Raw genomic sequence first — 26313 nt, forward strand, 5'->3', positions numbered from 1 at the left:
AGTAGTAAATTTATAATACTTAAATGATTTGCTGTCCTTTAGTACAAAATTCAGAAGTGCATATACTTAAAAAGTAATCATAATTTTTTTGTGTGTGGAAGAATGATGACTTTATTTATAGCAACCCATTGCAGTTCCACATGTATATATAGGTTAGCCTCCTGCTGAGAAAACAACTCAGACTTCTAAATAGTCTCAACAATGTTACTATTTAATTTCCCTTACTTCTGTTACATTTACACATAGAGCTTTTTTCAGCTTCTGGTTGTTTCCATAGTACAAGTTCTTGTAAAACAACTAAACCACTTTATTATGATCTACTACCTGATAAAGCCTTGAATGGACATTTTTATTCATTAAATCCTACAAATTCATTCCCTGTAATCATCAAAAAAGCAAAGTGCTTCTTACCGTATAATTTCAGCATGACATGGAAATGCATAACTTGAATTATGATTTCATCTTAGCCTCTGCAAGCTCTCTACAACTGAGCTATATCCTCAACCCAGAAGTGTTAATATTACTAGGGGCCAGAGATGTAGGTCAGTGGTAGAGCACTTGTTTAACATGTGCAAGTCTCAGAATCCAACCCCCAGCACTGCCAAAGAAAAATATAGAAGTGTCACTAATATTTTAGTGTAATTTGGTAATTTAAAAAATCTGTTCTCCCACTATTGACTCCTAATTTGTGGACCCATATAATAAATTCGTCTTTGAATTTAGTGCCTACCCACTAAAAAGTTTATTTGAAGAAATTTTGTTTGTCCTTGTTGCCAGTAAACCTAGATTTACATTCAGTCCAGATTATTAAAAAGTGACTTCTGTGGTGTATGACAGTATTGTTTAAACTTAGACTCTATTAAATAGTGGGGGTTTTTTTTGGTTTGTTTTTTGTTTTTGCAGCACTGGGGGTTGAACCCAGGGGCAGTGTACCACTGAGGTACATCCCAGGTATTTTGATTTTTTGAGACAAGGTCTCACTACCTTTATCAAGGCTAACAAACTTGGTGGTCCTTCTGCCTTGGGGTTGCTGGGATTACAGGTGTGCACCACCCAATATACCTGGTTGAATAGCAGTATATTTCAGTGGTTAAACAGTAGTAGAAATTAGTTATCAAAAATATATTTTCTCTTTCAAAGTAGAATGGTCACTATTTAAATTACAATTATTGGGCAAGGCACAGTAGTGCATGCCTATAATCCCAGCAGCTTAGAAGGCTGAGGCAGGAGGATTGCAGTTCAAAGCCATCCTCAGCAACTTAACAAGGCTCTAAGGAATTCAGTGAGACACTGTCTGCAAATAAAATATAAAAAAGGGCTGGGGATGTTGCTCAGTGATTAAGCACCTCTGGTACTTCAATCCCCAGTACCAAAAAAATAAGTAAACAAACAAATAAATAAATAATAATTATTATGTGTTTTATTTAACTGTGAAAAATGGATTATGGTTTTAAACTATGAATGATAGTCTTATAAACAGTAGAATGGATATAATTTATTTTACAAATGTGTTTGGAAAAATTTTTTTTAGGAGAACCCCCAATCAAAAGAAGTTTGTTAAATGAATTTGACAGAATAATAGAAAATGAAGAAAAATCTTTAAAGACTTTGAAAAGCACTCCGGATGGTAACATTTTTTTTTTTATTCATATCTTTTCCACCTCTATAGGTCCTATTCGTAGTATTCTAGTTATCTTTCTCAGTTCTTTTTGGTATATGTAACAGAAAAGAATTTATAGTATGGTTTAATTTTTGTATCTTATTTGTTTATTCTTATATGTTAAGCAGACTTTTCCCTCATAATACCTAGTATAATGCTGGGATTGTGGCTCAGTGGTAGAGCACTTGCCTAGCACACCTGAGGCACTAGGTTCGATCCTTAGCACCACATAAAAATAAATAAATAAAAAATAAAGATATTGTGTCCATTGGCAACTTAAAAACAATTTAAAAAAATAATATCTAGTATAATAGGGATGTTGTGTGGAACCAGAAAGTGTGAAATGATTATATAATAATCACTTTTTTAATTTAAAAAAGCCATAAAAATCAAATTTAAAGCTATAGTAGTATAATAATTTAAAGCTCAGGTTCTAGAGTCCAGTCAGGATTTTGATCACCAGCATTTCACCAAAATCAGTCTTTTCTAAGTCATACTTCCAAATCCAGCAGGCATTTCTTAGTCCTGTTTACCTGCATCTTTTAGCCCACTAGCCTAGTTGATCATCAGCCTACCATAGTCTCTTGGTTCTCTCCCTACAGGGTCACTCTTTCACAGTCATCTTTATGGTTCTTACTCTAAACAGGAGAGCCCCAGGGATCCTTAGATCTCTTCTATGTCTAAACTTTAGTGACTATCAGTTTTATCTTATAGTTTAGCCTGTCCCTGAACTCCATAGTCATTTATTTGCCTACTTAATACATTTCTACTTGGATTACTAAATATGCATCTCAAAGTCACTGCCAAACTCCAATTTCACCCTGGCTCCAAACTTGTTTTGTTGTCTTTCCTTTTTCTTTTTTTAATACCTTTATTTTATTTATTTATTTTTATGTGGTGCTGAAGATCGAATCCAGGGCCTCACATGTGCTAGCACCCTACCACTGAGCCACAATCCCAGCCCCTGTCTTTCCTTTTTCAATAAGGGGCTGTGCATTTTGCCATTTAATTATATAAAAACCTCGATATTATTTTTTACTGTTTTATCAATAAGTTCTGTAGGTTTTATTTTCAAAAAGACAAGAATTTGCTGAGCTCAGTGGTAAAAAACTGGTTTTTAAATTCTTTTGCTCTTTATTAGCCAGTATTCAGCAAAAAAAAGCTTTCTGTTAACAAATGAGAATAAGCTATAGTTCTTCCTAGAAGACAGGATAGTTACAAATTCTCAACATAAGGATAAAGTGGCTATATTAGTCACTGTTAATGGGAGCAAATAATTTTCTTTATTGAGCAAAATCGATTTCATGGATTTTTTAATTTATAAAGTGCATATAAACCTTAGAGGCAAAATACAACATAAACACTGTACTTCTTTACAAAAAGGAAACATTCATTCTGATGTTTAAATTATCCCAAATTTGGAAGTAGAAACCTCTTCAAACTATTTCCCAAGTTTTTTTTTTTTTAAATACATGTCTTGATTAATCTTTGAGCATTTCCTGATTTTATTACCAGTATCACAAAAAGATCTTGTGATTTCCCTTCCATGGTGCTGGAATCATCTCTTTCTTTGAAGATCCTTTCAGTAGCTTATAAAAAGAGATTTGGGTGCTAGGTATGATATTGCTGCTGGTATTATTGGTTTTTGAATGTTTATACCTTGGTTCCTAATAACATTTGCCTGCTTTATTTATTTATTATTTATTCTAATCAGCTGTACATCAGGAGAATGCTCTTTGATTCATTGCACACAAATGTTATTTGCATGTTTATTTGCTTTATCCTACGGCATTGGTCCTAGAACTTTTCTATTTCAGAATCTCTTTATAAGTTTAAACATAGAGGACCTGAGAACATTTATCTGAATGGATTATATCTGTTGATATATACCATATTAGAAATTAAAGTTGAGAATTTTTAATATTTGCAATATCATGCATTGGTCAAAGGGAAGATGTTAATTCACTGAGCTTTGATACATTATATAGTATTGATGACTTTATAGTGACATCATTGATCTGATCTGGAAAGTCTTAAGTATTAGAAAACTGACAAATTTACATAACCAATACAAGCTTTTTATAATTCTAATTTTCAATTAAAAGCTTGAATTTTTCCACTGGCTACAATATTGTCATTTATTTTTCTTGATAAGCTCATTTCATTCATTTTTGAAAAAATGTTGCTGAATACCCAAGTCTGAATGACTACAGTTTGTTGACTATTCTTGCAAGTAAAAATGCTTAATTCTTTGAAGAAATATCATGATTGTATAGCTCAGCTCAATCATGACAGTGCATTTTCTTGAGACTGGTGATATTAAAGTATGTTGCAGAATACATGAGAAAACATGAATAACATCTCAGGATTATTATTATGACATTTTGACAATTTCTATCTCCTAAAGGAGATCCTCCTCCATAAAAGATTCTTTTGAGTTTTTGTCTTTAGATGTATCCTTAATACATTGTTTTTTGTTGTTGTTTTATGGTGCTGGGATTGAACGAGGGCCTTATGCATACAAGGCAGGCACTACCAAATGAGCTATATCCCCAGCCCCTTAATACATTTTTAATGTATTGGTAAGGATGTATAATCAAAGTACTGTGTTCAAATGTCAGTCACAATAATTCTATATATGCTTAGATAATTAAGTTAGATTTGTATCCATTTATTTTCTTTTTTCTTATTCAACATTTGAGTAAATAACATACAGTATTTTACAACATAATCCTTACCACCATATACTTGTCACATCCTGTTTTTTTAGTTCAAAACTTGGTTCATAACCTTTCATCGAATAATTGTCACATGGCATAATTCTGTTCTTCACGCCACTTAAAAGGTGAACAGCAGTATTCAACACTGGCATATGGATGTACATTTGTCTTCTCAAACACTGCACATCGTGAGTCTGGAATTCTCAGGGCACATGCACTGTCAGCATATTTACAAAAGTCAACTTGCATGGTTTGTCTAGAGCACTGCAGTACTATGGGTAAACACTTCTTAGTGGTGCTGAGCACAGCATGTTAGATAACTAAACACCGATTGCAGCACAGAATCTTGGACCCAGAAGATTAAGTTTTGTAGTTCATACTTCACAATACTGTAGTAAATTTTCTCAAGTATAATATTTCAGTTGTAATGCACAAATCAGTAATCTGTTTACTTTTTTCAGACTAGAAAATTGTTTGCTAAACTGTCATGTGCATTGATTTAAACTATTCAGTTTTAACATATATTCACAAGTATTCCATGCATCCTAATCTTGCACCAGTTTAGTAATAAATGACTTTTAAGTAATACCAGTACAATTAAAAAAAAAATCACATGATTGTCATACTCCATTTTTTTTTAAAGAGAAAGAGAATTTTTTTTTTTTTTTTGTAGATGGACACAACACAATGCCTTTATTTTTATGTGGTGCTGAAAATCGAACCCGGTTCCCGCCCATGCTAGGCGAGCGCTCTACTGCTGAGCCACAATCCCAGCCCATACCCCCCCCCTTTTTTTTTTTTTTTTGCAAAAAAATAAATAAATAGCATAAATTCTGTGACTATTATGCAATGAAATACAGTATTTACATGGTTCATTTGCAAACACTATAGAAAGATATACTTGGAAAAGTCAGTTCTTCCTTATCACTCCATGTTCTTTACCACTTCCCCTTCCTCTTGGCTCACTTTTTTTTTTTTTTTTTTTTTTTTTTTAGTATCTTGGTGGTGTTGGGATTGAAACCAGGGCCTTGTACATGCTAGTGCTCATACCACTGACTGTGCCTTAGCCCTTGCTCACTTTTGAAATAGTTTTTTTTTTTTTATCCTTTTTGATGATTTCTTGTTAAAAAAAAAATTATGTGTTCTCACTGTCTTTCTTACTCAAAAAGATAGATAGATAGATAGATAGATAGACAGACAGACAGACTGCTTTTACTTAAAAATTTATTTGGGGATTACCCCCTTAATGAGTATATAGAGATCTTTCTCATTCATTCTTATGGTTACATGGTACTTGATCGTATGGCTGTACCAGTGTATCCTAGCATATTCAGTCAATCCCCTATTAATGATTTAATTAATTAAAAGTTTTATAGGTATAAATAATATACAAAGAATGAATAATATCTAAAACTTTGTTTCTCTTTATGTTTATACTATGAGTTATTTGGTATATAGCTATTATCAATTTGAATGCACTGACTCTGTGCCTTAGCCCTTGTTCACCTTTTGATGATTTCTTCTTGTTAAAAAAAAAAAAAAAAGTATGTGTTCCCCTGTCTTTCTTACTTAAAAAGAAAGACATAGATAAAAAGATATAGATAGAAATACTATTTTTACAAAATATTTCTTTTGATAAATATTTCTTTTGATAGTTACTTACTGAATCTATTGAAAATTTAAAGTTTATAATTGTCTCGAATTTTGTATAAATATTTATAATTAGAGATGTAATAGGTAAATAGAAAATAAAATCTCCCATTATATTTTTATTGATAATATAAAATAATTTTCTCTCTAGGCACAATAAATGATAGAAGATTATTTACCCATCACATTTCTTTAGAGCCAATTATCTGTGGACCCGTTCGGTGAGATATGTTTACCTTGTTTTTCAATTTTACTAATATAATTAGAAAAAATTGTGGCTTTAGGAATTATTTCTAAAACTAATGGTACTACTATGCAGTAAAGAAATTAACACTTCCCTTTTTGAAAGCCTGTATAAGGATTAAATAATTCAATATTTTGGTATTTTATATTGCTGTTTATACTGTTATTTTATTTTTTTAGTTTCATGGCTGCCTTGTAAAGTACACAAACTGATTACATGCCAGTTTTGTGGATGATGTACAGAGGTTGAAAAGAATTAAGGAAATATTCAAAATAATTAACAATAAGATGGCAGATATTGAAGATATCCTTTTATCTCTCCTTCTCTAAAGCCTACTAAAATTACCAAGAGAATTTTTAAAAATACATTTTTAGTTGTAGACGGACACAATATCTCTTTTTATGTTGTGCTGAGGATTGAACCCAGTACCTCACACATGTAAGACAAGCACTCTACCACTGAGCCACAGCTCCAGCCCAAGAGAATTTTTTAAAATATGTAATTCCCAAGAACTCTGATCAAAAGAAACAAATACCAAAAGTTTGGAAGCCAAAAATGTGAATGACTTAGTAAACCTAAGAAAGCTAAAACCTGTCATTAGGGCAAGCAAAGAAGCTTACCAGTTTACCCCAAACAACCTGAGAAAGACTCAAATTGGCAGCGCGATGTATTTCTCTTGGTAAAGTAGAAGTAGTAAGATTAGATAAAATTCTCTTTAAGAACCATCTGGTTCACCTCCTCTGTTGCTAATAGGCATTTATTGCTCTTTCCCAGAAAACCAGGTGGTTAGTTATTCCATTGAGAAGTTAAATTGGAGTTCTGATTTGGAGGTGGGATAAGAGAAGGGAACACAAGCCACAGTTGGAAGGATACTGAAAACAGGAATTAAGTAAAAATCTGTATATCAAGCAGTGAGACGCTTAGCCTCCTTCCCACCTTTGGTTCCCAAATGCTGACAAGACTGGAAGATTTGGGAGTAGAGGGGCCGCAGGGAATATGACCAGCCCAACAGAAAAGACCTAAAAATACTGTTACCAATATTCAAATGAAACAGCATAGCCAGTCATCAGACAGTTAATCCAATAATTGACAGGTTCTATAAAATTATGGAAACTTCCATTCAGCTCTTTAGTGCATCTCTTTAAATGAGCAAAGATCATTGGAAGTAAGCCACTTTGAAAGCTGGTAGCCAAAATACAAAAACGAAAGCAAAAAAAGAGGAAATAGATTATGCAAGTAGAATAATTTGAAAAAACTTAGATATTCTCAGATAAGATATATCTTAATATATGAAAAATTACTATAAAAAGAGCTCTTAGAAATTAAAAATATGATGACACAAGTAAATTAACTCTCTAGAAGAAGCAGGGGCTAAAAATCCCTTCTCTAAAATCCCTGGCAACCACTGTCTCCATAGTTTTGCCTTTCCCAGAATATCATATAATTGGAATTATATAGTATATAGTATTTTCATAATGGCACTTTTACTTAGCAATGTGAATTAAAGGTTCCACTGTACCTTGATAACTCTTCATTTTTGCCCTGAATAATATTCCATTATATAGGTAGATATTGATCAGTTAATCTATTGAACGCCATCTTTCTTGTGTTTCTGTCCTCACACAAGGACAACTTCATTTGTTTCAATTTTAGGCAATTATGAATAAAGCTTCCATAAATATTAGTGTGCAAATTTTGTGTAAGCATCACTTTTCAGATGATTTGGGTAAATAACAATGATTATGATTGCTGGATCATATGGTTAAGAGGACATTTGGTTTTGTGAGAAATTGCCAAATTACTTTCCAAAATGGATGTACCATTTGGAACTCCCATCAGTAATGAATGAGAGTTCCTGTTGCTCCACATATTCACTGGCATTGGGTTTTCTCAATAATATGGATTTTTGCCTTTCTAACAGAAAGATAGTGATGTATCATTTTTGCAATTTCTAATGATATATGTTATTGTATTAGCATCTTTTCGTAGCTTATTGGCTATCTGTGTCTTACTTGGTAAGGTTTCTGTTAAGATTTCTAGCTATTGTTAAATTGGGTTTGTTTTTTTCTTATAGATTTTAAGAGTTATTTGTGTATTTTAGACACCAGTACTTTGTCTAATACATGTTTTGCAATATTTAAAAAAAATAGAAATGGAAAATAATATTAATGATAATAATAGTAGCAGGGGCTGGAGGTATAACTCAATGGTAAAGTGCATGCTAGCATGTGTAAGGCCCTGAGTTTGATCCCCAGCGTGCCACACAGGAAAAAAACAAACATTTTTTTTTAGCCTGGTGCATACTAATCCCAGCTACTTGGGAGGCTGAAGGAGGAAGATCCCAAGTTCAAGGCCAGCATGGGTAACATGGTGAGATCCCGTCTCAAAAACAAACCATTACTTAAGTAATGCTTTAATTTTACCTTGCAGGCAAACTATTCTGAGGCTCTATTTTCTGTTCCAAAGTTCTCTTGCTGCTTCTCTAGACTGAACATCACATTTATGATTCTGGAATTTCTCTTCAATTCCATTCCAAGAGCTACTTTTTTCTATGTTTAATTCATGTTTCTAAAGTTCCACATTTTTCTCCTTATTTATGCACTTGTTTTGATTACTTTTCTGAGAAAAATGCATGGGAGATAAATCTTTTGGTACTATGCATCTGAAAAATATCTATTTTTACTCAATTTTTGATGTGCTGGGGATTGAACCTAGAGCCTCATGCATGGTAGGCAGGTGCACTGGCACTGAGCTATATCCACAGCCTGTCTACCCACCCTCTTAATTGATGTTTAGTCAGTGATAGGATTTTTGGGTAGAAATCATTTTGTCTCAGAATATAATACATTCATCTGTAAAATGTGCTTAGTCATAATACAAATGTTGGAAATTGATAGAATCAAAACAGTTATATATACTGTAAAGTGGAGGTGGTGTTGACAGAGATAAATCTTCGTTTTCCATAGTGGGAGGTTATTAGCAACTGCATTGAGAACAATTTCTCAAAATAGTGAGAGAAAGGAGAGCTCATTTAGTGAAAATTGAGGAAGTGGAAAAATTACCTGTTGAAGAAAGTTGACCACAGAGTGTAGGTAATGATGAATATTACCTTGAAGTAGAAATAAGGCTGAGAAAAATGTGCCTACATAAAGAGGCACTCAAAAAATGTATAAACTGGGGCTGGGGTTATGGATCAACAATAGAGCGCTTGCCCCACACATTCAAGGCCCTGGGTTTGATCCTCAGCAACACATAAAAATAAATAAAAAATAAAGTTTCATTAAAAAAAACATACAAAATTATTTTAAAAAATAAATGTATAAACGGACTGGGGCGGTAGCTCAGTGGCAGAGCACTTGCCTTGAACATATAAGGCACTGGGTTCTATCCTCAGCACCACATAAAAACAATAAATAAAGATATTGTGTCCATCTACAATTGAAAACCATATTTGGGGCTGCGGTTGTGGCTCAGTGGTAGAGCGCACGCCTCCCACGTGCGAGACTCTGGGTTCGATCCTCAGCACCACAGAATAATAAATGAATAAAATAAACGTATTGTGCCCAACTACAACTAAAAAATAAATATTTTTTTAAAAAAGAAATGTATATACAGGTGGAGGAGACGGGGAAAATACTATTTGAAAGAGTAAGACTTCTGAATAGAATGAGTTATTAGGTGGGCTCAAGAGTTCTGGTAAAAGCAGAAGCCAGAGAGGATGGGCAGATATTTTGCTAATAAGAAGGTAAGGAAGGAGTCGTGTGGTAAAATTGAATGGGACACACACTGAGAAGACCCACTTTTGACATATTCTATTGTACTCTATTGTGTTACATAGATTGTAAAATCAAAGGCTAGGAATAAATGTGTAAGAGTCAGTTATAGCCTAGAAAAAGTATGGTATTGTTTTGGAATGGTAACCATGATGAATGCAAAACAATTATCTGAACAGAATTGCCATGTAGCATTTGAGGGTCTACAAAAATAGCATATACCTAAACATGTGTATGTGCACATTTATTGCTTAATAATCAGACTTAAATATTTTCTCTCCCCAATGTAGCACAACTAAGAAACAGCAAGAAACCCAGAAACCAAATTTTACTGTACCTGGTCAGAAATTTCTATCTAAATCTCATCTTTATGAACACCTGACTTCAGAAAAATCTTCAAGCAATTTGCCAGTTTCACAGCAGCCACTTTATAAAGATCCCGCTACAAGAAAGGAAAAAATGAGATACTCAATTACTACAGGAAAATCAAACAAAGTCTTTGTCCCACCTTTCAAAACTAAATCACATTTTTACAGAGATGAACATTGTGTTTCCAAGAATATTAATTTGTGTGAAAACAAACAAAAACAAAAAAACATAAATGAATGTGTCTCTTGTGATAAGGAAAACAATATTAACGATAGTGATATTCATCAGTTTGACAAAAATAGCACCAGTCAAGTAACAACTATAATTGTCCCAAATTGTGAAGAAGAATCTTTAGGTTTGTGAGATAATTTGTGTGACCCACTTTTGCCTTTTGGTTAGATATTTCTCGTTAAAATCTTGTAGTAAGTTATATTCTTAAGGGTTTCCCTATTTTGTGGTGATTAATAATTTCAGAACCTTTTTTAATGTTTTAGATTTTCTAAATCCAAAGATTAGGTTTAAATTATTCCAATGATTTGTTTTGGTTTCCCCAAAGAACTTGTGGTCTTTCTTGTTTAAAAAAAAATTTTAAAAGACTACTAGACACATAATCCAGGACTGTTATTTATGGAGTATATTTTATCATGCTACTAATTGTCTTCTAAAATTGAGATAAAAGTAATAGATGTATGTCTAATCTTTATGTACAATTTAACAAGTTGAAATTTTATCTCTGAAAATTTAAAAATGATAGGAGCTTTTTTTTCAATGCATGTAAAATTAGAGTAAATTGATACATGTTGTTTTATAAAGCTGGGGGTGCACTTTCTAAATTTACATTTAGATTTTTTTTTGCTAATTATTTGGTCTTTAACAGATTTAATTATAAGCCTTCAGAATGCCAGAGATAAACAGGATATGCGAATTAAAAAGAAACAAGGACAACATATCTTTCCACAGCCAGGCAGTCTATATCTTGCAAAAACCTCCACTCTTCCTCGAATCTCTATGAAAGCAGCAGTAGGAGGCCGAGCTCCCTCTGCGTGTTCTCATAAACAGGTACACTTTTCTCTATTGTACTAATATCTTCTGTGGCACTCTTCCATTAATAGTTTAAGTACGGGCAAATTGTTTAAGAATGAAAAAATTAGTGAAAGAATGGATGAAAGAGATCACTGTGCTTCCTAATCCACCTACCTACCTGGCAGCCTCCCTCTTGGCCTTTCCTTACCAAAGTGATCTATGCTTCAAAATTTCTTTTTCTTTTTCCCCTTCATATCTTTCTTATTTATTTCATTACTATAAGTGCTGTCAGCTAGGCATTAGGGGATAAGTAGTCACCTTAAATTTGAAGTGTGAATAACTCATAGCCCTAAAGACTATTTACATATTTAAAGGAGATTTCTGGTTAAGCTACTACTGTCTAGGTAGAATTTTTCACAATGAAAAAATGGAAATAATATTAATAGCTCACATTTATTGAGCCGTTTCCAAGTACTGAGCACTTAGCATTTTACATGCATTGATTCTATTTTGCTTAATCTTTACAGTCACCCTGTGTGAAAAATATCATTTTGCCCATCACTTTGTAAATGAGAGGACTGAAGCATAGAGTTAAGTAACTTCCCAGAGTTATGTAATCAGGAAGTTGAAGAGCTGGAATTCTAAATCAAGGGTCTGACTACTGAGTGAAGTGCTGAACACAGACATGTTGGGTTAAACATGCTGGTGTGAATCTTCCTGAAACTGGGCCAGGCTTCAGTAATACTCTTCCTTGTTCTCCTTCTCCTATACTTTTGAATTCAAGAGATTTCATAAATTATTTCTTTATCCCCATAGTGCCTTCCTGTGGCATATTTAGCATGAAGCTTATACACTTGAATGTTTAGGTTGTTTATAATACATTAAAATTAGCTTCTAGCTAAGAAGTTTATTTATTTATTTTTGTTGTTGTTGTCTTTTTGTTTTTGTCTTGATGTATGTGTGTAAGTGGTGGTGAGGATCAAACCCAGGGCCTTGTGCATGCTAAGCACATAGTCTACCACTGTGCTGTACCCCCAGTACAGTTAAATATTTTTATACTGAATAGTTTAATATTTAAGTGAAAAATTCTTGGCAAATTCAGTTTTGACTTATTATAATTGTTTTTATACTATGAAATGTTTATTTTCTTTTATTTGTCATCAAATTTTTCTGTTTATTTTGTGCAGCTCTATATGTATGGTGTTTCTAAACATTGCATAAAGATTAACAGCAAAAATGCAGGGTCTTTTCAGTTTCACACTCAGGATTATTTTAGTAAGGAAGATTTATGGTCTGGAAAGGGAGTCCAATTGGCTGATGGTGGATGGCTCATACCCTCCAATGATGGAAAGACTGGAAAAGAAGAATTTTATAGGTACTGTATGCAAAAAGATTTTGTTAGCTTTAATATATACTATAATTCCTATAAAGTTCACTAGAAATAAATATTTTATACATTGAATCATTTTAAGTGTATTGTGATTCAGTAGGCATTCTGTTAAAATCTTATGAAAAGTGAACATGGTTTGTCCTGGGATTTAATGAATTGGATTTCTTAAATTGACTTTTTCTTGTACATTTACAAAATAAAAGTGGATAAGTTAAATTTGAATTAGACTTATGAGGGACCCACACACATACACATTTATGTCATATTCTTTTTTATTGTATATTTTAATAAGTACAAAATATAAAAACTAAAAGTTATACAGAAATATTTAAATATCAGTAATACCAAATAACAAGAAAATCTCAGTGCTCTAAAACATCAATAATTTAGGAACTATATAACCACTTTTGAGTCTAATGTTTACACAAACATAATTAAAAAATTTTTGCCATTAAGATGTATCACCAAGCGCAAGAGATGGGAATTCTTTCTCTAGAACCCTTATTTTTAAAAACTCTGCGTCCTTCCAAAATTAATTATCTTGAGAACAAGCTTAAATATTTTTTCCTGAAGATATTTTTTACTTTTTTGGAGTAGTTTAAAATAGGAGCCCTATTTACATCATGCATGCATCTTAGATAAGTAACATCTACTGTAGATTCTAGTAGGAAAAATATAGTAAAACCATTGTATTATTTTCTTGTACTAAAGAGAATGCATAGCATGGAGCTTGATTATTCTGTAGTCAAGTGCTCAGGGTTCATAGTTTTGAGGCACTTATGGGTTGTCTCTGGATCATTCAGTGAATATTTATTGTGCATCCACTATGTGCCAGGTACTATTCTGGACACTAGGCATCACAAAGAAAAACAAACAAAAAAGGTAGTTGCTTTAATGAGTCATGCATCCTACTAGGGGTGGAAAGAACAGAAAGTTTTAAAAATAGCCAGTAATTTCTATGTTGGGAGGTGATGAATACTCTGAAAATGGATAAAGCTGGATAGGTGTTAGGGGATAAAACTGTTTTATGCTGATGCATGTCATTCAGCAGAGAAGGAGGAAATTGATGGTGCAGGAGGAGTCATTTCTTAGGTGAAGGATGGAGCAACAGAGGGTGGGAGCTGGTGCACCAATGGCAGAAGGTAGCGGATAAGGACACAGGGGCTGTGGTGAGTAGGTGTGAAGAGGGAGGCTGTGCAAGTCCTCTTTTGAGTACTTCTGTTGTCTTAGGGCTCAGAGAGAGTACGAGAGAGTAGAAGCAGTTAGAGATTTGAGAAGAGAGGGAATGCTGCCAAGGAAGCACCAGGACTAGGGAAGAGTTTTCCTGGGTGTGATTTTAAAAGCATTCCCTTTTTGTGGTCCTGGGGATTGAACCCAGGAACACTTTACCACTGAGCCACATCTCAGCTCTTTTTCATTTTTTGAGTCATGATCTCGCTAAGTTGCTCACGGCCTCACTAAGTTGCTGAGTCTAACTTTGAACCTATGATCCTCCTGCCTCAGCCTCCCAGGTTGCTGGGAGTACAGGCATGCTCCACCATTCCTGGCTTAAAAACATTCTCTTTAATAGAAAAGTAGTCTAAAATATAATTATTTTAAATTAGCAACTTAATTTTCCAGCAACAACTCTACATGAGTTGAAAGCATTATATTGACTGTTCTGTTAAGTGGAGTTTTTATTAGTATGCTGTTTTGATAAGTGCTAAACGATTTTCTAAAATTTTATTACTTATAGATCATATGGTCACTTGTAAAACCTTTTGAATCATGTACAATATAGTTTTATGTATAAAGAATAATTATAATTGTTGAACATAATGTCATCAACCTATATGTTTGTTATTATATTATTGTACATTTATTTGTTCAGGGCTTTGTGTGACACCCCAGGTGTTGACCCAAAACTTATTTCTAGAGTTTGGGTCTATAATCACTACAGATGGATTATATGGAAACTGGCAGCTATGGAATTTGCTTTTCCTAAGGAATTTGCTAATAGATGCCTAAATCCAGAAAGGGTTCTTCTTCAACTAAAATACAGGCAAGTTTAAAGTATTATATTAAGTAATCTTACACTGTGGTATAATTCAGGTATTTGCTCAGTCTGTGACTTCTGTGTCAAAGATGGTACATGAGCCAGTTCCTATCCGACCCTGCTTCATGTTGTATAGAGTTGTTCTCTAGTTATTGCCCAGACCACTTAGAGAGGTCACACATTCATATATTACCTCTTGTTTTTCTCTTCCCCCAACTTTCTCTTCAACCTCTTGGCATATGAGAAGAATATGACTTACTAATCTGATCATTATTGTTCTAGCCATCTGAAATTTAATTTATTTGGCAGCCACTCCTCCTTCAGGACTCCCTGGACCCCGCCGGGGCAGGCCCCCGGCAAATTATACAGATATTAATAATAAAGTATTTTTGTATTTTTAAATTTTAGTTTTCATACTTTAACAATATGAAAATGTATTTTCTACCTAAAAGTTTTTCAAGTATTTCTCAGTATTTTTTTGCCAAATTAATTGGGACAGGGGGACTGTACTCAGGGGCACTTGACCACTGAGCCACATCCCCAGCCCTTTTTTGTATTTTATTTAGAGACAGGTTCTCGCTGAGTTGCTTAGTGCCTCACTGTTGCTAAGCTGACTTTGCATTCTAAATACTCCTGCCGCAGCCTCCCAAGCCCTGGGATTACAGGTGTTTGCCAGTGCACCCAGCTGCTAAATTAATTTTATTCTCAATTACTCAGTGACTTTGTTTATGGTACAACTCCTAAAACAGGCATTTTCTTTTCATTTTTAGGTATGATGTGGAAATTGATAGAAGCAGAAGATCTGCTATAAAAAAGATCCTGGAAAGGGATGATACAGCTGCAAAAACACTTGTCCTCTGTGTTTCTGACATCATTTCATCCATCACTGACATATCTGAAACTTCTAGCAGTAAAACTAGTGGTGTAGATGCCAAGAAAGTGCCCATTATTGAACTTACAGATGGATGGTATGCTGTCAAGGCCCTGTTGGACCCTCCCCTCTTAGCCCTCTTAAAGAATGGGAGACTGGCTGTAGGTCAGAAGATCGTTATTCATGGAGCAGAATTGGTGGGCTCTCCTGATGCCTGTACACCTCTTGAAGCCCCAGAATCTCTTATGTTAAAGGTAAATTAAATTAATGCCGCTGACTCATTTAAATTCAAGAGAGGTCTTATGCTTAAATTTTTAAATTTACTTATGTTAGTAAAATTGCTGTATTTCTTGAAAATGTTCTGACAATGTAAGAGGCAGATTATTTAGACAATTTGTGTCATTTTGGGAAGAGCCTGAGATATTTCTTTAGCTAAATATTGTTCCAATTAAAGAGAAAGTCAATTTGTACTAGAATTTGGTTTCAATACCTATATCCTTTACTGCCATCTTCTTGTAGCTTTGTTTCTGCTTGATTACTTGATCAGATCCCTTTTCCAGTGTGATTAGAGAATTAGGTTTTAGTGCTTCTCAAATGTGTAATAATAAAATATCTTTGGTCTCTGTGTGTATTTGAAACCATACAACAGGACATTGTCATGTTGAATAGTAGCACTATTGCCATTAGAAGTTACTGATGATGTTGCACATACAGATTCACTGACATGGTAACCTTGTAGAAAATTTACTTCAGTTGTATGCTGCATCTCTAATTCAGGGGAGAATTTCATAAATTAAACATTTTTAAGGTAAACAGATTTTATTTGGCCTTTCATCAAGCGAAAACAGGCTTCTGGTTTTTGTTGCTTAGAATATCAAAGTTGTGATGGTTTTCATCTTCTTGTTTGTTATTTGTTATTATCAAATCTGTGTGTGTGCATAGTTCGGAAAGTCAAATTATATAAGGCTTATGACCAAAACAAAAGCTATCCCTAGCACATCCCTTCTTTGTGCTTCAGAAGTGACCATTAACAACCATGTGGCTATTTCTTTTGTTTATAGTGCCATGTCTTTTCCCCTTCAGTTAAGACATTAACTATTAACTTCCTGCTATAGAAGATGAAGATTTAGGTCTCTTATACCACACCACCACATATTTCTCTTCCCCCATTTCCCCATACCAGTGCAGCATAATTTTTAGCGAAGTTTATACTTATTTTTAAGTATACGTTTAATATAAGTTAAATATACATTTAAAAATAAGTTATTATAACGTGTTTACGTTATAATAACTATGAAAATATTTTTTGCAACATAGTACATACATACTATATCCTTTCTTTATCATTTACTGCTTTCCCTGGAGTTATTACATGTCTTCTTTGTTTTTTACTTTTCTACATCCTTACCACTGATGTCTTACTCTTTATGTGTGCATGCTAGAAACCCTATTTCCTGGATTCTGTGTCATCTTTCTAGACTTATTCCCTGGTTCTGAGGGCCCACAACTTCTAATCTTATAGAGAAAGTGAACTTGAAGTTTTTTGAAATCTTATTGTAAGGTCAACTGAGTATAAAAATCTAGGTTGAAATTATTCCTTCAAGCCAGGCTTGATGGTATGTACATGTAATCCCTACCACCTGCCTCAGCAAATTAGCAAGGCCCTTAGTGAAACCCTGTCTCAAAATACAAAATAAAAAGCTCTGAGGATATAGCCATCCCTGGGTTCAATCCTCAGAACAAAAATAAATAAGTAAATTATTCCTTCAAAATTTTGGAGGACATTTCTTTATTAACTTCTTCTAATATAGCTTTTACCACTAGCATAGCTTATTACTAAGCTTATTGCTATTTTTATTCTTAATCCTTCATTATGTGGTCTGATTTAATATTTTTTTTTCTCCACTATTCTAAAATTTCACAGTATGCTACTTCAATGTCTTTTTCTTTCTTTCTTTTTTTCTTTTTTTTTTTTTTTTTAATTGTGGGTATTGTGTATCCAGTCTAGGAACAATGTATTTTACTAAATTGTGGGAAATTTTCTTAAAGTGATTCTTTTATAATTTTCTTATTTTTTCTCTGTTTCCTAATATTCGGGCACTAGACTGCTTAGATTAGTCCTATAATTTTCCAGTCTTTTCTCACTATTTTGTTGTTGTTGTCTCTTTCCTACTTCTTTTCTAAAATAGTTCTTAATTCTTTCTTCTAATCACTAAAGTGAATTTGTTTCTACCAGCATAATTTTTTATTTCAGGAGACTTTATCATTCCCTAAATGTTTTTTGTTCTTGCTACATTTGGCTGTTGTTTTATAGATACAATATCTTTCTGAAGCAATTGCATAATGTTTTATTTTCATTTTGTCTTTCTTGCTTCCTGCATTTTTTTGTGAGAACCTCTTTTTCTTTTTGTTTGGGTCTTTCAGATTGTAGACTTCCTTGACTGGCGATCACTTCCAGGGAAGGACTTGTCAGCTTATAGGGCAAAGAGGTGGGGATTTGGGTTTTTAGTTAGAAGATCCTCAAATACCAGTGACTATACCAAGAGGTGAGCAGAGTAAAGAAACAATAGGAGACTCATTGTCACCATGAGGATTTTCACTTCCGTTCTGTTTTTACTATGATAACATCTCTCCCCTACCCTCATTGCATCTACCCAGTATTCAGAGTATGGGATACGTGTGGTTTAGCCTCCCCAGAAGTGGAGTCCCCTGGGTTCTATTTTAATGGGATAAGGGACAGCCACCTGGCTGCTTGGAATAGGAGAGGAAATCTGGGGTCTTAACGGTCTTTGTACAAAATTTCAACCACTCTTCCTATTTTCTGACCTATCTTATGTACCTGCCTTCAGGGTACCTGTTAGCTCCAATTTTTTAGTGTTTTCTTCAATTATTTGTGTCTTATTGGCTTCTTATGACAAATTCGATGGCTGAGTAATCTTGGTCAAGTTATCAACTGTAAAATGGGGATAAATCTAAGGACTATTATAAACATTAAATGTTAATAGTTGTAAAGTAGTTAACATCATGCTAGCCACCATAGTAAATGCTCTCTGAATATTTGCAGTTTTTATTATCCATGATCATTCTTGGGCTGTTTGTCATTTACTCATCCAACAAATTTTTAGCTTCCAAAATTTTGATGATGTCACATCTGTTGTTCTTTCTCATTCTATTTGTCCTAATGAGTTTTCCACCCATGTTTGTGTTAGTTTTTGTCATTTTGACCAAAATACCTGACAAAAACAGGTTAGAGGAGGAAAAGTTTATTCTCACGGTTTCAGAGGTTCAGGACATGGTTAGCCAACCTCATTGCTCTGGGCCTAAGGTAAGGCAGAATAACGTGGTGGAAGGGTATGGCAGAGGAAGGCTGCTCAGCTCATGACAACTGGGAAGCAAAGAGAGAGAGAACTGAGCAAGGGGCCAAGGACAGATGTAGTCCAAGGCCATACTCCAGTGACCTACTTCCTTTAGCCATGCCCCACCTCCCTACAGTTACCATCCACCAGTCCATTCAGTTATCAGTGGATTAAGCCACTGATGAGGTCAGAGTGTTAATCATGCCTAAAAGCCCAACCTTGCCGCATTGGGAATTTTACTTTCAAAACATGAACTTTTCAGGAGACATTCCAGATTCAAGCCATAACAATATTTAAATTGAAGATCCTTTGATCTACTATCTAATACAAACATTTAACACCAATGTTTGATATAGTAGAAGAAGTACTATATTTTGAGAATATTTTTACTTGTACACTTTTCAGTTTTCCTTTTTGGGGGGCTGGGGAATACCAGAGATTGAACTCAGGGACACTCGACCACTGAGCCACATCCCCAGTCCTATTTTGTATTTTATTTAGAAAAAGGGTCTCACTGAGTTGCTTAGCACCTCGCTGTTGCTGAAGATGGCTTTGAATCCACAGTCCTCCTGCCTCAGCCTCCAGAGTTGCTGGGATTACAGGCATGTGCCACCAGGCCCAGCTGTACACTTTTCATTTTTCTACTTACTTCTTTACTAATCTTCTTAAGACATTTCAAAGTGAATATTTTAAAAGCAGCCCTAATAGAATGAAAACTCTTAGAAAGTTTGGAATAGAATTGAGTATGTATTTAACTTCTAAATCAGTTTGTTTGTTAATTTGTCCAGATTTCAGCTAATAGTACTCGGCCTGCTTGCTGGTACACCAAACTTGGGTTCTTTCCTGATCCTAGACCTTTCCCTCTGCCCTTGTCATCATTGTTCAGCGACGGAGGAAATGTGGGTTGTGTTGATGTTGTTGTTCAAAGAGTATACCCTATGCAGGTATGATAAGTTCTTGAAGCTTACAGTGTGTTTTCTTTCTTTTGAGACAATTAATTTGAATGCTCCCTACCAGCTGTTTTTGATGTTGCTGTTGTTTTAATAAATTATGCAGTGGATGGAGAAGACATCTTCTGGATTGTACATATTTCGCAATGAAAGAGAAGAAGAAAAGGAAGCAGCAAGACATGCAGAGGCTCACCAAAAGAAACTAGAAACCTTGTTTGCCAAAGTGCAAGCAGAATTTGAAGAACATGAAGGTAAAGTGTGTTATATAATCCAAATTATTATTTTTCATATGAAAAATTTAAGGGCTTTTAATTTAATATTTGTAATTAAATGAATTGTCTTTTTAATTCTGAATCTGAATTTTTTTTAATATTATACAGATGCACAGATAAACATTGAACTTTTCTCAAATTATCATTATTTATTTCCAAAACATTGCCCTTTTAGATGCTCATAATTATCTCAGGCAGTAAAAGATGATGTTCTCAGCCTTTTTTCAGGGCCCTTAAATAAAATTCCTAGTAAGATTCAGGGTGAGGGCTGGGGCTGGGGCTGAATGGTAGAGCGCTTGCCTAGCACATGTGAGGCACTGGGTTTGATCCTCACACCACATACAAAAGAAATAAAAGTAGAGATATTTTGTGTCCATCTATAACTAAATATAAATAAATAAATAAATATATATATATATATAATTTTTTTTTTAAAGATTCAGGGTGAAGATATCTAGAGTGTTCTTTTGTGGTATTAGAGAAAAAAAAGCAAAAGGAGAAAACCAGCAGATCATTTTTTCCCCTAAGCTGTTACTCTTCTTCCTTAGTGTCTTTATCTACCTTATATGACTTATATGACTTTATATTTTTGTCTTTGGAGTGGTCAGTTTTCATGTATTCCTGGAACAAGGACTTGTTATCCTTGTGGCATCCATTTTAATAAGAAAAATTATGTTTTTAATGTTTGAACCACATAAATTTACTTTTTCTAATGTACCTTTTTGTTGCTAACAGTTTTATAATTTCCTTATGATTTTATATTTTATTTAACTTCATATTATATATAAGTCTACAGAAAAATTGGACTCCCAATATTTTATTTGCTTAAAATTATAACAGCTCATACTATTTTCATGAATAGAGAATCAATAACAAACCTTTTTTTTTAAGATTTATTTTTTAGCTGTAGTTGGACACAATACCTTTATTTCATTTATTTATTTTTATGTGGTGCTGAGGATCGAACCCAGGGACCACGCGTGTGCTAGGCTAGCACTCTACCGCTGAGCCACAATCTCTGCCCCACATTTTCTTAATTTATAAATTAAGTAAACTCTTATGTGTGACTATTTATTTTAACCATGAGTATACCAGTTTTAAATTTTCCAAGAAAACTTTTAGCAGATTAGTGTTTTTTAATTCTTTTTTAATCTCCCTTCTTTGGGTGCTTTTTTTTTTTTTTTCCTGGTTCTCTACTTTGCACTGTTCTTAAATTTTTGGTTTAACTCATTAGTAATGCTTTTTTTCCCTTAGAACACACAACAAAACAGTGTGTACCATCACGTGCACTAACAAGACAGCAAGTCCATGCTCTGCAGGATGGGGCAGAGCTTTATGAAGCAGTAAAGAATGCACCAGACCCAGACTACCTTGAGGTGAGCCAGTAAGAGGCAGATGATGGCCTTGATCCCCACCCTGGAATGTGGGAAGCTGCGTTGACTTTCTGGCTTTTATGGGAAGCAAAACATCAAAATGCTGCATCTTTCAAAGGGAATGAGAACACTTCTGGCATCTTGAGTGATGCACCAAGCCAGTGTGATGGGTTTTTTGATTCTGTGTATCAGATGGAGATTGGGGAAGTACATGTATTTCTTTTTCTTCCTTTCTTTTTTTTCTTTTCTTTTTTTTTTTACTATTTTTAGTTGTAGATGGACAAATACCTTTATTTTTTTTAATTTTTATTCTAATTTGCTATATATGACAACAGAATGTATTACAATTCATATTACATGTATAGAGCATATCTGTTTCATATCTCTGGTTATATACTCTCACCATTCATGTCTTCATACATGTACTTAGGGTAATGATGTCCATCTCTTTCCATCATCCTTTTTATACCCCTCCCCCTGCCTTCCCCTCCCTCCCCTTCCTATCTAGAATTCATCTATTCCTCCCATGCTTCCCTCTCAACCCCACTATGAATCAGCCGCCTCATATCAGAGAAAACATTAGGCATTTGGTTTTTGGAATTGGCTTACCTCACTTAGCATTATATTCTCCAACTCCATCCGTTTACCTGCAAATGCCATGGTTTTATTCCTTTTTATTGCTGAGTTATATTCCATTGGGTGTATATACCACGTTTTCTTTATCCATTCATCTACTGAAGGGCATCTAGGTTGTTTCCATAGTTTAGCTATTGTGAATTGTGCTGCACTAAACATTGATGTGGCTATGTCCCTGTAGTAGCTGTTTTTAAGTCCTTTAGGTTTAGACTGAGGAGTGGGGTAGCCGGGTCAAAAAGTGGTTCCATTCTGAGTTTTCCAAGGAATCTCCATATTGCTTTCCATATTGGCTGCACCAATTTACAGTTCCACTAGCAATGCAAATACCTTTATTTTATTTACTTATTTTATGTGGTGCTGAGGATCAAACCCATGCCTCACTCATGCTAGATAAGTGCTCTACCACTGAGTACAACCCCAGCCCCAAGTTCATGTGTTTCATGTGTTAATTAAACATGGTTTAAAATATAGCAAAACTTGTTTATTTTATTTTAGTTGTAATTGGATACAATACCTTTATTTATTTATTTATTTTAACTTTTTTATTTATAGGTGAATGCAATATCTTTATTTTATTTTTATGCTGAGGATCAAACCCAGTGCCTCATGCACACTAGGCGAGCGCTCTGTTTCTGAGCCACAACCTCAACTCCACAATACCTTTATTTTATTTATTAATTTTTATGTGGTTCTGAGGATTGAACCCAGGGCCTCCTCACACATTCTAGGCGAGCATTCTACCACTGAGACACAACCCCAGCCCCCAAACTTGTTTATTTTAAGATTAAAAAATCTTCAGTGCAGCGTCTTTGTTTCCAAGTTCTTGGTTTCTCAGAGCCTACTTACGATTGTTCATCAATTTCTACCTTAAGGATACTGGGACAGGAGACTTCCAGAAGCATTAAAGTGTATTAAAAACAGCACAGGTTTTAGAATCACAGCTTTACCATTTATTAGCTAAGAAAATTGGGAATAAAATAGCTATAAAATGGTCATAAGATACATAATTTTAGGATCAAATGATTTATCTAAAAGTTCCACACACTTTAGTTAGTATTCACATGCTATTAGTTACTATTATTTGAACACCCATTTCACATATTAAAATAAGCAACCTCCTAAATTAGACACCTAGATGTCTAAAATAATTCATGCTGATTCTAGGATTACTTTGCTAAGTAGAGAGGAGGGGCAGTATTTAGGGAAATTGTTTACTGATTAATTGTTTATTGTTGTTTATTGATTAATTTTATTTATTTTATGACTTAATAAATGAGGTAAATTTATTTTTAACTTTATTACATAGTGGGACTACAAAATAAATATTCCGACACTAATATGAGCAGTGTTATTCTGAATAAAATTCTCTCCTGTCTCAAATGTTACAACTTGACTCTTCTGTGAGAAGCCCATTTTAAAGTCCAAGGGGATACTTGCTGCAAGTCGCCATGTTTAAGATTTATTTGTTGAAGTTTATGTGTTCTTTGAGTCATCCTGAACATAGTTTTAATTCCATCCCCAGAATTTAACAAAACACTTATTAGTCTAGTTTCCTTTTACAGAATTAACAGATATTATAAGGAGGAACTAAAGGGGACAGAATGAGAGCTGAATGTCTAAGTTCAGCCACTTGTAGCTAGACAAGTGATTTGTCTCTGAGGGCCTTGTTCTCATGTTCTATCAAGTGGAAGCATAAAAGTAGGTTCTCTCTAAAGCTCTGAGTGTATCTAATTATATCAGATTTGAATTAGATAAAAATCACCATTGTAAAGTTCTTGGGAAAACAGCCATCAATTTCTAAATAGCCTTGTTAAAAGAATTTGTTTGCAGTGGCAATGTTGAATATCATAGATGTTCTGAAATTGTAGGATTTTTTTTTTTAAATTCATGTTTAAACTAGACTCTTTGTATTTAGAAGACGTTTTTGGAATACATAGATTTTATAGTTTCCCTTCCCAGAATTGATTAGGACATTAAGATGTATAAGACTGCAGCAATTTCATAGGGAACATGTCTAGATTCCATTTCCCATTTTATTTTATTTATTTATTTTTTTTTGTGCAAATCTGCTGAGCACGCTAACCTGCCAAGCCACATAGTTTCAAATTAATTCTTTTTTTTTTTTTTTGGGGGATTTTTTTTTTTTATTGTTGGTCGTTCAAAACATTACATAGTTCTTAATACATCATATTTCACAATTTGATTCAAGTGGGTTATGAACTCCCAATTATACCCCATATACAGATTGCTGAATCACATCAGTTACCCTTCCATTGATTGACAAATTGCCTTTCTAGTGTCTGATGTATTCTGCTGTCTCTCCTATTCTCTACTATCCCCCCTCCCCTCCCCTCCCCACCCCTCCCCTCCCCTCCCCTTTTCTCTCTCTACCCCTTCTACTGTAAATCATTTCTTCGATTTGTATTATCCTGTCTTACCCCTCCTTTCCTCTTATATGTCCTTATGTATAACCCTGAGGATCGCCTTCCATTTCCATGCGATTTCCCTTCTCACTCCCTTTCCCTCCCACCTCTCATCCCTGTTTAATGTACATCTTCTTCTCAAGCTCTTCGTCCCTACCCTGTCCTTGTTTATTCCCCTTATATCAAAGGGGTCATTTGGTATTTGTTTTTTAAAGATTGACTAGCTTCACTTAGCATAATCTGCTCTAATGCCATCCATTTCCCTCCAAATTCTATGATTTTGTCATTTTTTAATGCAGAGTAATACTCCATTGTGTATAAATGCCACATTTTTTTTATCCATTCATCTATTGAAGGGCATCTAGGCTGATTCCACAATCTTGCTATCGTGAATTGAGCTGCTATGAACATCGATGTAGCAGTGTCCCTGTAGCATGCTCTTATTAGGTCTTTAGGGAATAGACCTAGAAGGGGAATAGCTGGGTCAAATGGTGGTTCCATTCCCAGCTTTCCAAGAAATCTCCATACTGCTTTCCAAATTGGCTGCACCAATTTGCAGTCCCACCAGCAATGAACAAGAGTGCCCTTTTCCCCACATCCTCTCCAGCACTTATTGTTGTTTGACTGCCTAATGGCTGCCAGTCTTACTGGAGTGAGATGGTATCTTAGGGTAGTTTTGATTTGCATTTCTCTGACTGCTAGAGATGGTGAGCATTTTTTCATGTACTTATTGATTGATTGCATGTCCTCCTCTGAGAAGTGTCTGTTCAGGTCCTTTGCCCATTTATTGATTGGGTTATTTGTAATCTTATTGTCTAATTTTTTGAGTTCTTTGTATATTCTGGTTATTAGGGCTCTATCTGAAGTGTGTGGAGTAAAGATTTGTTCCCAGGATGTAGGCTCCCTGTTTATCTCTCTTATTGTTTCTTTTGCTGAGAAAAAACTTTTTAGTTTGAGTAAGTCCCATTTGTTGATTCTAGTTGTTAACTCTTGCGCTATGGGTGTCCTATTGAGGAATTTGGGGCCCGATCCCACAGTATGTAGATCATAACCAACTTTTTTTTCTATCAGATGCCATGTCTCTGATTTAATATCAAGCTCCTTGATCCATTTTGAGTTAACTTTTGTGCATGGCAAGAGATAGGGATTCAGCTTCTTTTTGATGCAAATGGATTTCCAGTTTTCCCAGCACCATTTGTTGAAGATGCTATTCTTCCTCCATTGCATGCTTTTAGCCCCTTTATCAAATATAAGATAGTTGTAGTTTTGTGGATTGGTTACTGTGTCCTCTATTCTGTACCATTGGTCCACCCGCCTGTTTTGGTACCAGTACCATGCTGTTTTTGTTACTATTGCTCTGTAGTATAGTTTGAAATCTGGAATCGCTATCCCGCCTGATTCACACTTCCTGCTTAGTATTGTTTTTGCTATTCTGGGTCTTTTATTATTCCATATGAATTTCATGATTCTTTTATCTATTTCTACAAGAAATGCTGTTGGGATTTTGATTGGCATTGCATTGAACTTATAGAGAACTTTTGGTAATATCGCCATTTTGATGATGTTGG

The 26313-nt window shown here is 34.4% G+C and overlaps 1 protein-coding gene across 4 annotated transcripts in view; it reads left to right on the forward strand.

Annotated features, from left to right (window-relative positions):
- The window catches only part of Brca2 (BRCA2 DNA repair associated), a 76301-nt gene that overhangs the window by 24334 nt on the left and 25654 nt on the right, over nucleotides 1-26313 (forward strand). For 3 of the 4 annotated variants that reach the window (XM_077792285.1, XM_077792289.1, XM_077792299.1), the window contains 10 exons: nucleotides 1532-1627; nucleotides 6182-6251; nucleotides 10338-10771; nucleotides 11294-11475; nucleotides 12627-12814; nucleotides 14700-14870; nucleotides 15635-15989; nucleotides 19880-20035; nucleotides 20148-20292; nucleotides 21568-21689. In XM_077792285.1, coding sequence (XP_077648411.1) covers nucleotides 1532-1627; nucleotides 6182-6251; nucleotides 10338-10771; nucleotides 11294-11475; nucleotides 12627-12814; nucleotides 14700-14870; nucleotides 15635-15989; nucleotides 19880-20035; nucleotides 20148-20292; nucleotides 21568-21689 — 1919 coding nt within the window. The remainder of the gene's footprint in view (nucleotides 1-1531; nucleotides 1628-6181; nucleotides 6252-10337; nucleotides 10772-11293; nucleotides 11476-12626; nucleotides 12815-14699; nucleotides 14871-15634; nucleotides 15990-19879; nucleotides 20036-20147; nucleotides 20293-21567; nucleotides 21690-26313) is intronic. The other variant, XM_077792295.1, reaches the window with a different exon arrangement.

This window comes from Urocitellus parryii, chromosome 2, assembly GCF_045843805.1.
Source record: "Urocitellus parryii isolate mUroPar1 chromosome 2, mUroPar1.hap1, whole genome shotgun sequence".
NCBI classification, from domain to species: domain Eukaryota; kingdom Metazoa; phylum Chordata; class Mammalia; order Rodentia; family Sciuridae; genus Urocitellus; species Urocitellus parryii.